General features: G+C 38.1%; 1 protein-coding gene across 17 annotated transcripts in view; it reads left to right on the top strand.

Moving 5' to 3' along the window:
- RTTN (rotatin) overlaps positions 1-13,821 on the top strand; it is a 151,590-nt gene that overhangs the window by 27,124 nt on the left and 110,645 nt on the right. For 16 of the 17 annotated variants that reach the window (XM_037892906.2, XM_043539931.1, XM_043539932.1 and 13 more), the window contains 7 exons: positions 168-380; positions 1,785-1,897; positions 4,519-4,645; positions 7,093-7,218; positions 9,945-10,061; positions 13,062-13,201; positions 13,578-13,749. In XM_037892906.2, the coding sequence (XP_037748834.1) occupies positions 168-380; positions 1,785-1,897; positions 4,519-4,645; positions 7,093-7,218; positions 9,945-10,061; positions 13,062-13,201; positions 13,578-13,749 (1,008 nt within the window). Of the gene's footprint in view, positions 1-167; positions 381-1,784; positions 1,898-4,518; positions 4,646-7,092; positions 7,219-9,944; positions 10,062-13,061; positions 13,202-13,577; positions 13,750-13,821 lie in introns of those variants that run through there. The other variant, XM_037892914.2, reaches the window with a different exon arrangement.

Below are 13,821 nucleotides of genomic sequence, written 5' to 3'. Positions count from 1 at the left end.
TCCATCTGTTCAAATTTGTAGAATCCTGAAGTCAGTTTTCAGATTTTTTTTTTAAATACTAAATAGCAGCATTGAGGGTTGCACTTAAATAATTCAAAAGCTGAATTTAATAGCTAATGTTTATACTAATTTTTTCCTTTTTTCCCCTCCCCCTCAATTTTTTCAAGGCTAGCAAAGTGTTACCAGAGAGCTTGGTGACTGCTTTATTTCTTCTTTCCTTGGACATGCCCTTCTCCTTGGAATATCCAAGTATTCATGAATCTGTTGCAGCCTATTTGGAGCAGATGAATTCTGAGAACTACAGTATTTATAAACAAGCTGCAGAGGCTGTCTATTCAATTGACTGCACCTGTAACTTTATGATGGATGTCCGTAAGGAGGTATTGGATTCTGGTACAAAAACTATATTGAAAAGCTGTTTGAAAATTAAAAACAAACAAAAAACTAGAGACCAAAATATTTAGGTGTGAGAATATTCATCGTTCTTTGTTGATATGTGTACTTTGTTACCCTCATGTCAGAAATCAGTTTCACTTAATATCAACCACAAAGTTGAGAAAATCTGGCACATGCAGGAGGAAAAAATAAGGGGGCATTGCTGTGTGAATTTATAACCAGAAAGGTCTGAAAGTAATTAGTAGTATATTTTAAGGAAAAAATGCTGTAAAGTAATTGTGCACTACTTGAAATGACTTAGAACATTTTATATTCCAAGCAGTCCAAATAAGATGGCACTAACAACAAGGTAAAGACCTTTGGACACTCATTATGCCACGAATCTTGAGAGAGAGATCCTTATTGTCTTCATGTGTTTCATGGACATTTACTCTGTTAGGTACTCTGGAGTCCTTAACAAGGAGACAAGGAATAATGTGTTTTATAGTGTTAAATGATTTCAGTGTGGTACTAACCTATCTTCTTCCATTACCCAGTGTAAAGTTGTTCCTGTTTGTACAGACTACTACATTCCTTGTTCCATTAATAAAGCCAATAGAGAGAAGTAACATCAGGCACAGTCCCAAAGAAGTGTAATGTTATTTCTGGACAGAAGTATCATCATGTAGTTAGAATTCTGAGTTCATTCATCAGTTACATACACAGATTCAGAAACTGAATTTATGTCCTTGTACTTAACATCCAACTTAATTAGCTCTTAAAGTTTAAATGATTTCTATTTAATACTTAACTCTAAAGGGTTAGCCTTAACAGATGTACAAAAACATAATATTTTATGTTTTGATGAGATTCATAAAGCTAGTTCTAGTACAGATAATCTGGATTAATAGTGTTATACTTTATAGACCCTAGTTAAGAAAACACTTATTGATCTTTACTGTAGTCTTGAAGGGAGTACTTATTATTAAAATGGCTTAAATATTAAGGGCTTAGGAATATTTTGAGATGCTCTGATGAGTTATGGTCTTAATGCTGCAAAATGATGGGCACCCTCAGTTCGTATTGAAGTTAATGGGAATTGAGGAAGTTCAGCACCTCTGAGTTATTTAGCAGCCCACAAGATCAAGCTGTAAATGTAGGCATTTGTACTCGCTAACATGGACAATTGATCACATTGTTGTAATTTGTTTTAAAAGTATTTAATAGTAACTGTAACTTGTTATCCTGGTTAACCACATGGAATAGTGTTGTTTTCATTGCAGAGAGAGACTGAGCCTGGCAAGATGTAATTGGTGGATACCACCAAATTTTCTAGTCCTCAGAATGTATAGAAGTAGCTTATTTTTTAAATTAACATTAATAATTGCCTTTTATTTTTTATTTTTTAGGGAGAAAAACATTTCTTTGAATTAGTGGAATTGGCAGATCAGGCCCTAAAAAGTCTTGCTTATCATCAGCACTTTCCCTTGCTTCAGGAAATCATCCGCGTTTGCTTGAATATGTAAATAAATTATTACTTTAAATTATTACTGTTTTCTTTGTATAGAAGAACTGTGTCCCATATGTTGCAGGTGAAGTGTGGAATCTTTACTCGTTCTAGATTATGGTCTTGTTCCCATCCTTAATTTATCCAGGCATATCTTAAAAGAAAAGAGATGTGTAAAGTTTTGTCACTAAACTAGTTACAAAAAGAGAGAGAGCATTAGGATTTTTTTTTTTTTTTTTAAAAAAAAGCATCTCAAATGTATTTGAAGATCGAAGCCACCATTTTAACTCTGACATTTCTTGAAAACAGATTAGAAAGTAACTTTTCAAGGAGACTTGTTTAAGGACAACCTGGCATAATTTTGCCTTTGAAGCTTAAATGTGATAATGAGGATTTTGGGGAGTAGCCCTTAAAACCTTTCTGGTAAACTGTCTCTCCTGGGTTGTTGTCCCTCCTTCCCCTTTTAACTGACTTCTGCTCTGATCCCCATTTTGGATATTTTCCAGATATATATATTTTTAACTGCAGTTGTTCTGCTAGCGTAATTTCTAGAGAGAACTCTTTCTTATGTTGTAAATTCCAATGGGAGCTTACTTACCAAATATGTTTTTAAAGCGTACAATAGGTAAATACTTTCTGCTAGTCTGTGGTTCCTGAAAAGGAGATTCTGCCTTGTAGCCTTGGTATGAAATTCAAATTTTAGGTGGCTAATTATAACTTCAAAATTCTTTTCATGGCCAGTGGGTATCAAAGACTGGGGGATGCTGTGTCTCACCAAAGAGCCTTTTGTGGTCCCGCCCATGCTCCACCCCCAGACCATCTCCTGCTTCCTGTTGGTGCTCTGTGGCTCTCCCCCATGGCCGGAGCCCTGGGCTGGGGCTGGTGCCAGCCTGCGGCCAGGGACTCCGGGCGATGGGAGCTGGTGCTTGCACTGCCTGCCCGGTGTTTTGGGGTGGGGGTTAGGAGCACGCCACGCCACCCGGCACTCTGGGGCTGGGTGGGGGAGCTGTGTTACCCGCTTGGTGCACTGGTGCTGGGGGCCGTGCATCCCGCTCAGCGCTCCGGGGCTTGTGTGCTGGGGAGTGTGCCGCCCACCTGCTCAGCACTCCGGGGCTTGTGTGTGGGGGAGCGTGCCGCCCACCTGCTCAGCGCTCCGGGGCTTGGGGGGGGGGGGGGGCGGAGGGTGCCGCGCAGTGCTCGGGGCTTGTGTGGGGGGAGGCATGCTGCTCAGTGCTCCGGGGCTTGTGGGGGGGGAGGCATGCCGCTCAGTGCTCCGGGGTTTGGGGGGGGGAGGGCGTGCCACCCGCCTGCCTAGCATGCTAGGGATTGTGCGGGGGCATGCTGCCTGCTCATCCACCTGGTGCTCTGGGGCTTGGAGGGGATCTCTGCAGCTCACCTGGGGCTCGGGGCATTCTGGCGGCCCGTGGCTGTGGGGGGTTCTGTCAGGAGGTAGTGGGGGGTTCTGTCAGGGGGTAGCAGGGTGGGCTGGGCAGGGCCTTGAGTAGAAGGGGTGGGCTGGGCTGGGGCTAGCCATCCTGAGCCCAGGTTCACCCTCCCCCCATGATTCTTTTCATTTTAATATACATAGTTTCTTTGGAAGGCTGTGGTTTCTGAGAATTGTGAGCAAGTTATAAAGGCAGGAAACAACAAATTTCATAGTCCAAAGAGACATTTCTGTTCATGCTTCCTGTCAGAAAATGTGAATTCCACTCCTCTATTTTCTGCTGCTAATTAGGTATACCTGATAAACGTTTATTACTGCAAGTGGATTTGCCACTGCCTATTAGTGCTAAGCAATCACTTAAAAAAGTTGTGCTCCTTTTTTCAGTATCCATTGCAATTTTGAGATATGCTTCGTGGACATGGAAGCATAGACTGGCCAGGTTCACTTTTGTTTCTGGTCATTTTCACTTCTTGGTCCTTGTGCATTAGTGCAATGTCATTTGAGCTGATAGCTCTTCTAGGAAAGGTTCACTTATAGAAAAAGTTTACTGAAAGTATTAATAAAGACACAAACATATTTTTGAATCTATATTCAAGTAATTGATCTGTTAAATGTTTATTACTGCAAGTGGATTTACCATACCAATTAGTGCTAAGCAATCACTTAAAGTTGTGCTCCTTTTTTCAGTATCCATTGCAATCTTGAGATAAGACTTTGTGGTTTTAGTTATGTTGACTCACTTATGTGTATGTTGTTTTGATCATGTGCCAGATTTATACAACTTAAACATGATGACTAAAATGTGAAAAATATCACAGTATTTATACATTTTTCAAATTCCCCAACCAGGATTACTACTCTGATCATCTATAGTGCCACATTTCATCAAGGAAAACTTAAGTGAAATGTACAGAAGTGAATATCAGTATTATAAGTTGCAGTTTTACAACATTGGAGGAAAATTCAAAATGACCTCTGAACTCTATATTGAGTCATTTCCTCTTCAAGATGATGACTGTCTGTACTTTAGAAGGAATGTTGCCTGTGTGCCCTGCAGTACACTGGACGTCATCATAAATTTTGCAGAAGTCCTCCATGTCTTACTCTGTAAAACAAGCATGTTTATCAATGTGGTACAACTAACCGTATAGCAGCTAATTTATCTTGGATATTTAACTGTTTCCACTTGTAGCTGGAAGTCTGCCCAGGCTAACCCATTGCTGCAGGCAGAGAGTCAGAAGGTGCTTCTCCATCTGTTGTCCCATCCTCTGCTGAATATAAAAACTGAAGCTTACCATTGCTGTCTGGAAATTGTTAAGGTCAGAGCTACATATGGGTTTTATAATGATTTCTTTGAAGAAAATGTGGATTTTTTTTTTGTCATTTATTAGTGATTTTACAGTTTAGTCTGTTTCCGGCTGCTATATGTTGGTCTGGACTTGAAGATTGATGTTTTATTTGTAAAAGAGTGAAGTTGAACTGGTTTGGCTATAGATCGTACTAGATATAGCGGCAGGGGTTAATAAAGTCTGGGATTCATATTGTTTGATAAATCCAAACAATGTGTTTAGCTTTTTTCCAAATACCCTCTCAATATCCTGCATGTCATTAATTTTACCTCCCTTATAACAGATTAAAATGTGATATTTAAATTAATTTTAGATCACAGATGAGTTATGCAGTCTAATTAGCTTGGACACTGAAACTAGACTGGCTAGGTTCACTTTTGTTTCTGGTCATTTTCCCTTCTTAGTCCTTGTGCGTTAGTGCAATGTCATTTGAGTTGACCGCTCTTCTAGGAAAGGTTCATTTATAGAAAAAGTTTACTGAAAGTATTAATAAATATACAAACATATTTTGTGAATCTATATTCAAGTAATTGATGAAGAATCTCTTTAAACTAATAGATGACCTGAAAAAATAACATAAATTGCTTTGTGTCCCTTTTCGTCTCTGACTTAAACACCTGTTTAAAGTGTTTAATTTAAGACTAGTCAACTTTTTTGTGTATGTACCTAATTTTGACTTTAAAAATATCAGGAATATTAAATCTTCTCTTCATTTTTCTGTGGATATGTTATAGATGACTCATACATGTGGATTGATAAGGAGTTTCTCATCCTTTAGCCAAAAGGATAGAGTTGTGAGTTCCTTAAAACACAGCTGTATTCTGAAAAGTGACTAAGTAGAAATGGCAACTTCTTACTTAAAAGCTTACTCCCTGCTTGTATTCAGAGTTGTATTTGTTCACTTTAGTTTACTTTATTTGTTCATTTTTACTGCTTTTTACAATTCTGTCTAAACGTTAACTCTTCCAAAAGAACAAAACTATGGGCAGAGAGAACTATGGATTCTTTTTCTCTATGAACAGAACTGTTTACTAAGTTTCAATTATTTATATTTGTGCAATCCAACTGAAGGCATTGGTTGTACATGTGTGTCACTGAGTGGCTAATTTAACTTATAATATCTGTGTTACTGGGGCTGATGCATAAGATAGAAAGAACACTAGTTGAGTTTCACAGACAGCAGTTAAAATCAAACATCATTGTACTTGTAAACAGATGGAAATCCTCTAGAAGCAAATAACCCCCACTCAGTTTCTGCCTTTGTCTTCCCTTTGCACAGTGCCTAGCACACTGTGGTCCTCGTCTGTAACTTATGCACCTAGGCATTACCACAATACAAATAAGTTTCAAACTACTATTTTAAATCACATTTCACACTTCAGTACCTGTCCTGAATGTTTGCATTAAATATATAGTCACAAAAAAACAAAAGTTTAAGGAGTTTGAATAAAATCAGGTAGCTTCTCAAACGTTTTTGATTTTCACTTTCATAGTATCTGTGACGTCATAATTCTACTAATTCTCCACTTATCCATCATCTAGGGTAGACAAGAACTAATTTTTTGATACAAACAACAAAAGAACAAAAACTTTTCTCCAGGTCATGTTCTATATTTTAAAGAGTAGTAGTCTATTTTTTCCTTTTGTAGGGCACCTTTAAGGAATTTTGGTGAAATTCTGTTCCTATTGTAGTCAATGGTAGTACTCCATTGACTTCAGAAGAGCCAGAATTTCTTCCTTGGTCTGTCTCCTCTCTCCCCCTCCCCGCCATGTTTTCTGATACGTGGATTATATTTGTCTAATCTAGCTTTTGCAGAGTTTGGGAAAATATATGCATACTGGGTGAGATGCATATCGTATATTTAGTTTATCTGATTCTTTTTACTAAATCTTCTTTTAGTAACCCCCCTCACCCTGTAGTTTTATATTTAGGAATTTCACATGGACCATTCCAGAAGGTAGAAATGCCATTCAACCTTTAAAAAGAGTTCATGAAGGATCAGTGTCTACAGCCTACTTTGCTTGGGATTCTCAGTCAAGGGGCAAAGGTGTCTACTTCCATAGTGCTCCACTTTCAGGGACTGTGGTCCTCTGAAATGGTCAGGAAATGCCCAGTAACCTCAAATGAGAATTGAGGTATCAAGTTGTCACAGCAGGAAAGGGAGATAGCAACCGCCTGTCAAGAATAAAATATTTGTATTGTCATATAAATTTATGGAGCAACAGTAACACCAACGTCTATTCTGTAGCTCCTGAATGCTTATACTTTGCATGGCAATTGGGGCCATTTTAGCATAGTATGCTCAAGTCCTTATACCTGGAACACACAAAGTAAGAAATAGCATCTGCAAGACAAGGTATAGAAATAGGAACTTCCTTGAATTTTGAAATTAACCATTTACTTTTTTTTGTTCTAGGAATGTTTGGGTATCCATAATGTCACAAAACCTGTGTCTTCTATTTGTCATGGAGTTCATTTTCTTCTTCATCCAAAAGTTTTATATGAAATCTGTACATTTGGCCTCCAGGAGTCCCAAAATGAGGTATAATGTTAAAAAAAAAATCTTATGGGTTGACATTTATGCATGAAGGAATGATCCATCTCATATCCTCAGTGGTGTTTTCAGTTTTCCATTGAGAGATGGAAAGATAATTTTAACTTCAGGAATTGTAACAAAAGAGTTAAAAGTACCTTTTACTAAGAAAATAATAATAAAACCGAGAAATAAAGTTATTAATTACACTGCTTAGTTTCTTACATACACAGCTTCTCTGTATATAAAGTTTTTCAGTAAAGGATTCTTTCCTGTACATGTACTAACATACAAATGAAATTAACCTGGTTTATATCATTAAATAAAAACCTCCTCTAATGCATTGATTTTATTTGGAAGATATAGTAAAGAGGAATATGTTTTTAATCTTATTATCCTGACTAGCAAAATATCAATTTGCAAAATAATACTTTAAATACTAGTATAATGAAGTCTGTGAAGTGCCTTTAAAGTTTAGTGAAGGGGTAAATGTATATTCTCTGAAGAATAAAGACAGTATTTTTTTAAATGTTGGGTGCCCTTTGAATTTGTATTAACAGCAAATAATCTTAGGTCCTGATTCATCAAACACTTCTATGTTTGTTTAAATTTAAGCATGTGAATAGTTCTGTTAAAAGAAAAGGAACTCCCATGTGCTTATAGTTAAACTTCATGTGTAAATGTTTGAAGGATTGGGTTCATAATTTATATTCATTCCCTGGATCTAATTTAGAACTGGTGTGAATGAATTGAAATCTAGTTGAAATCAATGTAGTTGTACCTACTTTCTAGCAGATTTGGATTTGTACTGTTGTCTGTTGATGGTTAAGGATTCCCTTAAAACTATATGCAAGCAACATTTAACAGCTTTCTTTAGCTGCAAATTTGCTTAAAAGCATTCTTTCAAAGATTAATATGTTTAAGAAACTTAAGTCAAATTTTGTTGGAATATATACATTTTGTGTGTTAGTTTTCTAATATTGTATTTTCTAAAAGAGCAGGTACTGTAAAAGCTGTGTTATCCGGCACTTTATCAACTGGAAAGCTCTAGAAACTGGCATTTCTGATATCCATTAAAAGTCCAGTTGGTGCGGGGCCGGCAGGCTCCCTACCTGGCTCTGTGTGGTTCCTCGGAAGCGGCGACATGTCCCTGCTGCTCCTAAGTGGAAAAACGGCCATGGGGGCTCTGTGCATTGCCCCTGCCCTTCCCCGAGCACTGGCTCCTCAGCTCGCATTGGCCAGGAACTGCGCCAATGGGAGCTGCAGGGGTGGCGCATGTGGGCGGAGATACTGACAATTTTGGGGAAAAATCTGAGTCAAGAAATGAATAAAAACCAACCCTTTCCCAGGAAAAGTACATTTTGACAAAATAGCATTTTGTCACATTCGTCACCAGCTTTAGCTAGTGGTGCTCTGAAACGTGAGTGAAATACAGGTGTTTGCATTGTTTGTGAATCTCTTCCTTCAGACAGTCCTATTGACAACTCAAAGCAAAGTAACATGATGTTGAGTTGTGAGCTTAATGTGTCTAGGGATTAATAAAAGTGCATATCTCTTCTCTGAGGAATAGTGTGAAATTTTTTTTCTAAATTTCTGCCTCTAATTATTCATAAATAATTCAGAAAAAAAATTGTATGTATATAAAAACACATGTATGTATATAAAAACACGAGACAGAGAGAGAGATTTAAATGTCAATTAAGTGTTTGGCTGGCTTAGTACTTTTGACTGTTTTCTTGAAGAAAGACACATGGTTATGCAACTATCTTTAAATCACTCTGGGGGAAAAAACAGTACGTCATGGAGATTGAGAATTAAATGTTCCAGAGAAGTACAGTCACATAAGAAGGGAAAGAGAACTTGTTGTATAAAGCCAGAGACAGTAAGAAAGAGGCCAATAGGTGTCTGAGTTCATAGTGACTAATTTCTCTTAATGAATACTACTTTCAGTGCTTGGAAAGAGTCATTAGAATTTGAAAAGAATATGAATCAAAGATTGGGGGGGAAGTTATGGACAAAAGGGAATAATGGGATTTGACAAACCTAAAAAAATGTCAGAGTGTAACATGTATCTTATCATATTCTTCACAGAACTTTTTTTTCTTTTTAAGTAGAATGTCCAGTGCCATAACAGCCACTCGGTAGCTAAGCTGTAAGTGCATTAAAACTTTAAGAGTCTAATTGTGGCTTTAACCACTAGTGTAAATAGGAGGTGGTGCAGAGTTTGCATTGCCACATGTACTGATTGCAGAGGAATTGTTCAGGAAGAGCAGTCCCTCCCCTCATGGCTACATGCCAAAGTTGCCTCAGTTTTGAACCATCATTTAGAATGGTTGAGCCTGCTACCTTTGGTGCAACCAACCTGCTCTGTGGAATGAACAATGGCCTCACCTCCTTCCCTCTCTTGCCCTTTTGGGATGAATGGAGGGAATATACCCTCTAAGCTCTGAGACTAAGGGTTTCAAGTCCTTGCATGAACTGTATAAGGGAGAAGAAACTCCTTGCTTGTTCCCTCTTTTTGTTGTCTCCTGTAAGGGTCTTTTGCAATCTAAGCTCAAGTGTGGAAGACAATACTAAACTAGCAAATAATAGATTCTAGTGCATATTGATTACATTTCATTACAAGTGTTTTCTCCTTCAAAACCTATTTGAGAAAGCACAGCTTAATTTCATACTGTGGGATCAACAAATTCTTTTTTCTTTATTACATTATTTTATTCTTTGTTGTTGAGCAGGTGAACTCTGCTGCCAAGGCCATTCTCATATATCTCCTGCAGGGGCGATTGATGATGACAACACTGACCTGGAACAAGTTTATTGAAGCCCTCTATCCCATCATTCCAATTTTACAGGTACCTGCAGCTTTTTTTAAAGCACAGTTTGTCTTGAGCTGAGGTTAATTACTTTACCATAAAAACACTTACACTGCAACATTGTCATGTTACACAAGGAGAAGAAAATTCGGCAAGGTAGAGGGTGGAATAGATGAGCAAGTAATAGTCACCTGAGCAGGCCAAAATATAAGGATGTTAAATAGGGGACAGTTTTGTATGTGTCCTAAGCAAATATGGGAAGTTCATTGCAATTGAAGAATCTGGTTCAGACTGTAGAGATAAGATAAAATGATGAATCATTCTTCCCTGTGTCAATTCACAACCCAGCCCTCTCCATCAGCCCAAATTCTTGCCTCCAGGTTCAGGAAAACTGAAACTTTAATGTATTTCTAACATATATCTCAAAGTATTTTTTACAAGAGTTCTATCTGCCTTTTAAACCTTCCAGACCAGAGGAACACTAAAACAGAATGAAAAACACCAAACTGTAAATGGAAAAAATCCAAGAAGCTTTCCCTTAGGAAGTCTTCTTAAGATCAGGGTCTCGTATACCATAGTTTGGAGCTTTAGTCTTTTTGTTTTTATTCTATTATTTGTCTGCTTTGTTTTGCCTGAGAGATCTTAATGTAAAAGAAAATACTACGGTGTTTTATTGCAGTTAAACAACATTCTCATCTTTCAGAATGGAAAAATACCAAAGTGTCTGTCTTTCCTGTCAGTGATTTGATGTATAGATTAGAGAACAAAAAGTTGTGCAGTAGCTAACCACATGATCTTATGTTTCTCTCATGCTTCCTCCTTTTGCTTGTCATAGGATTTATTTAGACTTTGAATTTTGTAGTTAATTGACAATGTATTAACTAACACAACTATATGTGAAATTGAACACAACTGGGAACAAATATTCATGTCCTGCAACAAATGTTTGTGAAGTGCCTATGGTAGAAATTACAATTGTATTAGTTAATATGTAGTCATTAACACTTGTTAGAACATTACTGAAAATTCCAGTGTAGATGAACACACATTCTCTTATGGCATACTGCTCAAATTAGATTGCAGACTTTTTGAGGGAGGAACTGTATTTTACTGTTTATGTAGCATCTCGTATAATGGACTCCAATATAGTTTGGTGCCTGCCGGCGCTACTACAAAGTAGATTGTAAAAGTAATAAAGATCTGGCCATTTTTGCTTTATTTTCCCTGATTGGTTTTTGCGTCACTGAGTTTGGACATCTGTGGGAGGTTCCTGATTATTCAAATTTCATGTAACTTAGTGCAATACAGACCTAAATATGCTTCATATCTTTTGGCACAAATTGGCTGTCATCCTCCATTAGGGTGGCATGCCTTTTTGAAACTCTTCTGTTTTCTTGATTAAACATAATTAATGACCCTTACTGTCCTGAGACCTTCAGGCAGTCTCCATGCTTTGCTTTTTAAGTCAGGATTTGTCTACACTGGAGCTGTGGGTATGATTTGCCACTTGTGTAGATGTACCCACGCTAGCTGTGCTTTAGCTAACTTGCTAAAACCAGCAGTGCTGATGCAGTAGCACGGACTTTAGCAAGGTGTGTCCAAGCGTCCCCTTCCTCATCCCCGCACCTCCCTATGTATGTACTTGCTGGTGCAGCCTGTGCTCCCACAGCCTCCCTGCTGTTTTTAGCAAACTAGCTAGAGTACAACTGGTGTGGGTATGTCTACACAAGCTATAGGTTGTATCCCTGCTGCAGTGTGGACATGCTCTGAAGCGATAACGTACAGTGAACCCCGATTGCTGATTTGCCCCAGAGATGTCTTCTGCAGTGTCCATTCCCTCTCATTGGACACTCTCATAAATACTACGTTTGCTGCCTCCAAAGGGGCAATGCACACACCAGCCTATTAGACTAGCTGAAGAGTCTCACTTCACTTTAGTACACTGCACTGAGATGGTTTATAATTAAACAAGAATAAGTCCGCAGACTATGTCTAAGATTTCCAAAGGGGTCCATACCTCCATTTGAAATTTTTTAGGGGTCTGCAAATAAAAAAATAGGTTAAAAACCATGGCTGTAGCCCTTCAGACTAGAGGATCCAACGTTCACAGGCTCAAAGGGTGCTGTGACCCCTAAGTGATGGATAACTAAAATGTCTCTTTGCTCTTATAGTATCCAAAGTCCATTGTCTCAGCCTCAAGAGTCAGGAAGGATTTCTGGGGTGCTTGCTAAGCTGCCGCTTGTTAGCTTGATTGCTTTGTTTACCTTATGTGTAAATATTCTTTCCTTGTCGTCTTGTCCTCTGCCTGTAATCAAGCCAGTCAGACAGTTGAATCCACATACCTTTGTCTAAGGCAGACTGGATTTATGCACTGCCTCCAAAACACATTTTAAGAACATATTTCCATCACAAACATACATACATCAAGCGATGATATTTGGGACCAGCTTGTCACCAGTTTATGTATGATACTTTATGGCATACCTTTTAGATACACACTATGACAACAGTGTTTGTGGAGGGGATGGTGAATATGTCAGGCCTGATGTGAGTTACAATATGGTTGGCCTTCTGCTAGTGGGCATTGATGAACTCTTACAGTCACACCTGGTTTTTGTGGAAGCATTTTATTTTGCAGAATTAAAATGATTAACTTCATTAAAAAAAGTTATAGTTGCCTAAATAGTCGCCCACCTTCTATTGTTTTAAGGTAGGTGGCGTCCTATTTTTTAAGTCATTGGGTCATGAGAATTCAACTTTGGGGTGTTCTTGGGGTGTTCATTGTCTAGACTTGAATTAGAAAGTGTGTGAGGCAATTCCTTCCCCAGATGCGCTTAGAGGGAAGAAGCATGGACTTATAAGCTGCTTGCAATATGTGCACTTCCAAGACTGTTTCATTTGAAGTACTTAGTACAATTCAATATAATCTTACCTAGAAAACATACAGTTTCCATTCATATGGTTTTGTTTTTTGTCAAAAGTAGACATGCTTGTTTCTTAATTAAGCAAACTCGTGAATAGGTTTTTAAATGTTTTTAGGGTTGTGCAGACACAGAAGAGACACTGGGTACCCGCATCCTGAGTCTAAGCGAAACATCTTCTGACAAAGGAGAAGGGATTCTCCCTAGAACTACTAGATTAAGGGCTGCTCTACGACTTCTCTTCTCAAAAAAGCAGTTGTGAGTAGTAATGTCCTGTAATAATTTCAGCATGTGATTGATGTATGATATTAGCAAGTCTAACCTAAACTGTTAAAACTTATTCCGTTGATTTACAGTGAGGGCTGATTTGAAATGTTGTGGGTAAATGATTAATTCAATAGCTCAGACATAGGTGAGAGGTTTATTGCAGGAGTGGGTGGGTGAGATTCTGTGGCCTGCATTGTGCAGGAGGTCAGACTTGATGATCATCATTGTCCCTTCTGACCTTAATATCTATGAATCTTAAACATTATCAGTGTGTTTTTTCTGACATTTTCTAACTCTGTATATATAGCTAAAGAGCTAAAATGTCCCACTGAAAAGAACCATTATCCTTAGTACTTTGTTTCCTTAGAGTCCGTTCTGTGGCACTGAAACATCTAACATTCCATCTCATGAATGAAGAAGGGGCCAGCCTGAAGCGCCCTCTTTTGCATGGTTGTGTTCTCTCCAGTGTTCCTAACTTGTTTATTGTGGAAAGACCTATTGAGCTGAAGTTGGATGATACAAAAGAGTCAATTTTTAAGGTGACCAAAATATCTTTTTAGCGTATTTTGTCACTCTGTCCTTTTTGAACTGCTGATTAATGTCATGTGAGA

The sequence above is a fragment of the Chelonia mydas genome, chromosome 2, assembly GCF_015237465.2.
Source record: "Chelonia mydas isolate rCheMyd1 chromosome 2, rCheMyd1.pri.v2, whole genome shotgun sequence".
In the NCBI taxonomy this organism is placed as follows: domain Eukaryota; kingdom Metazoa; phylum Chordata; order Testudines; family Cheloniidae; genus Chelonia; species Chelonia mydas.
Note: the sequence above shows the minus strand (reverse complement) of the source record. Positions and strands in the feature narration are given on the sequence as shown.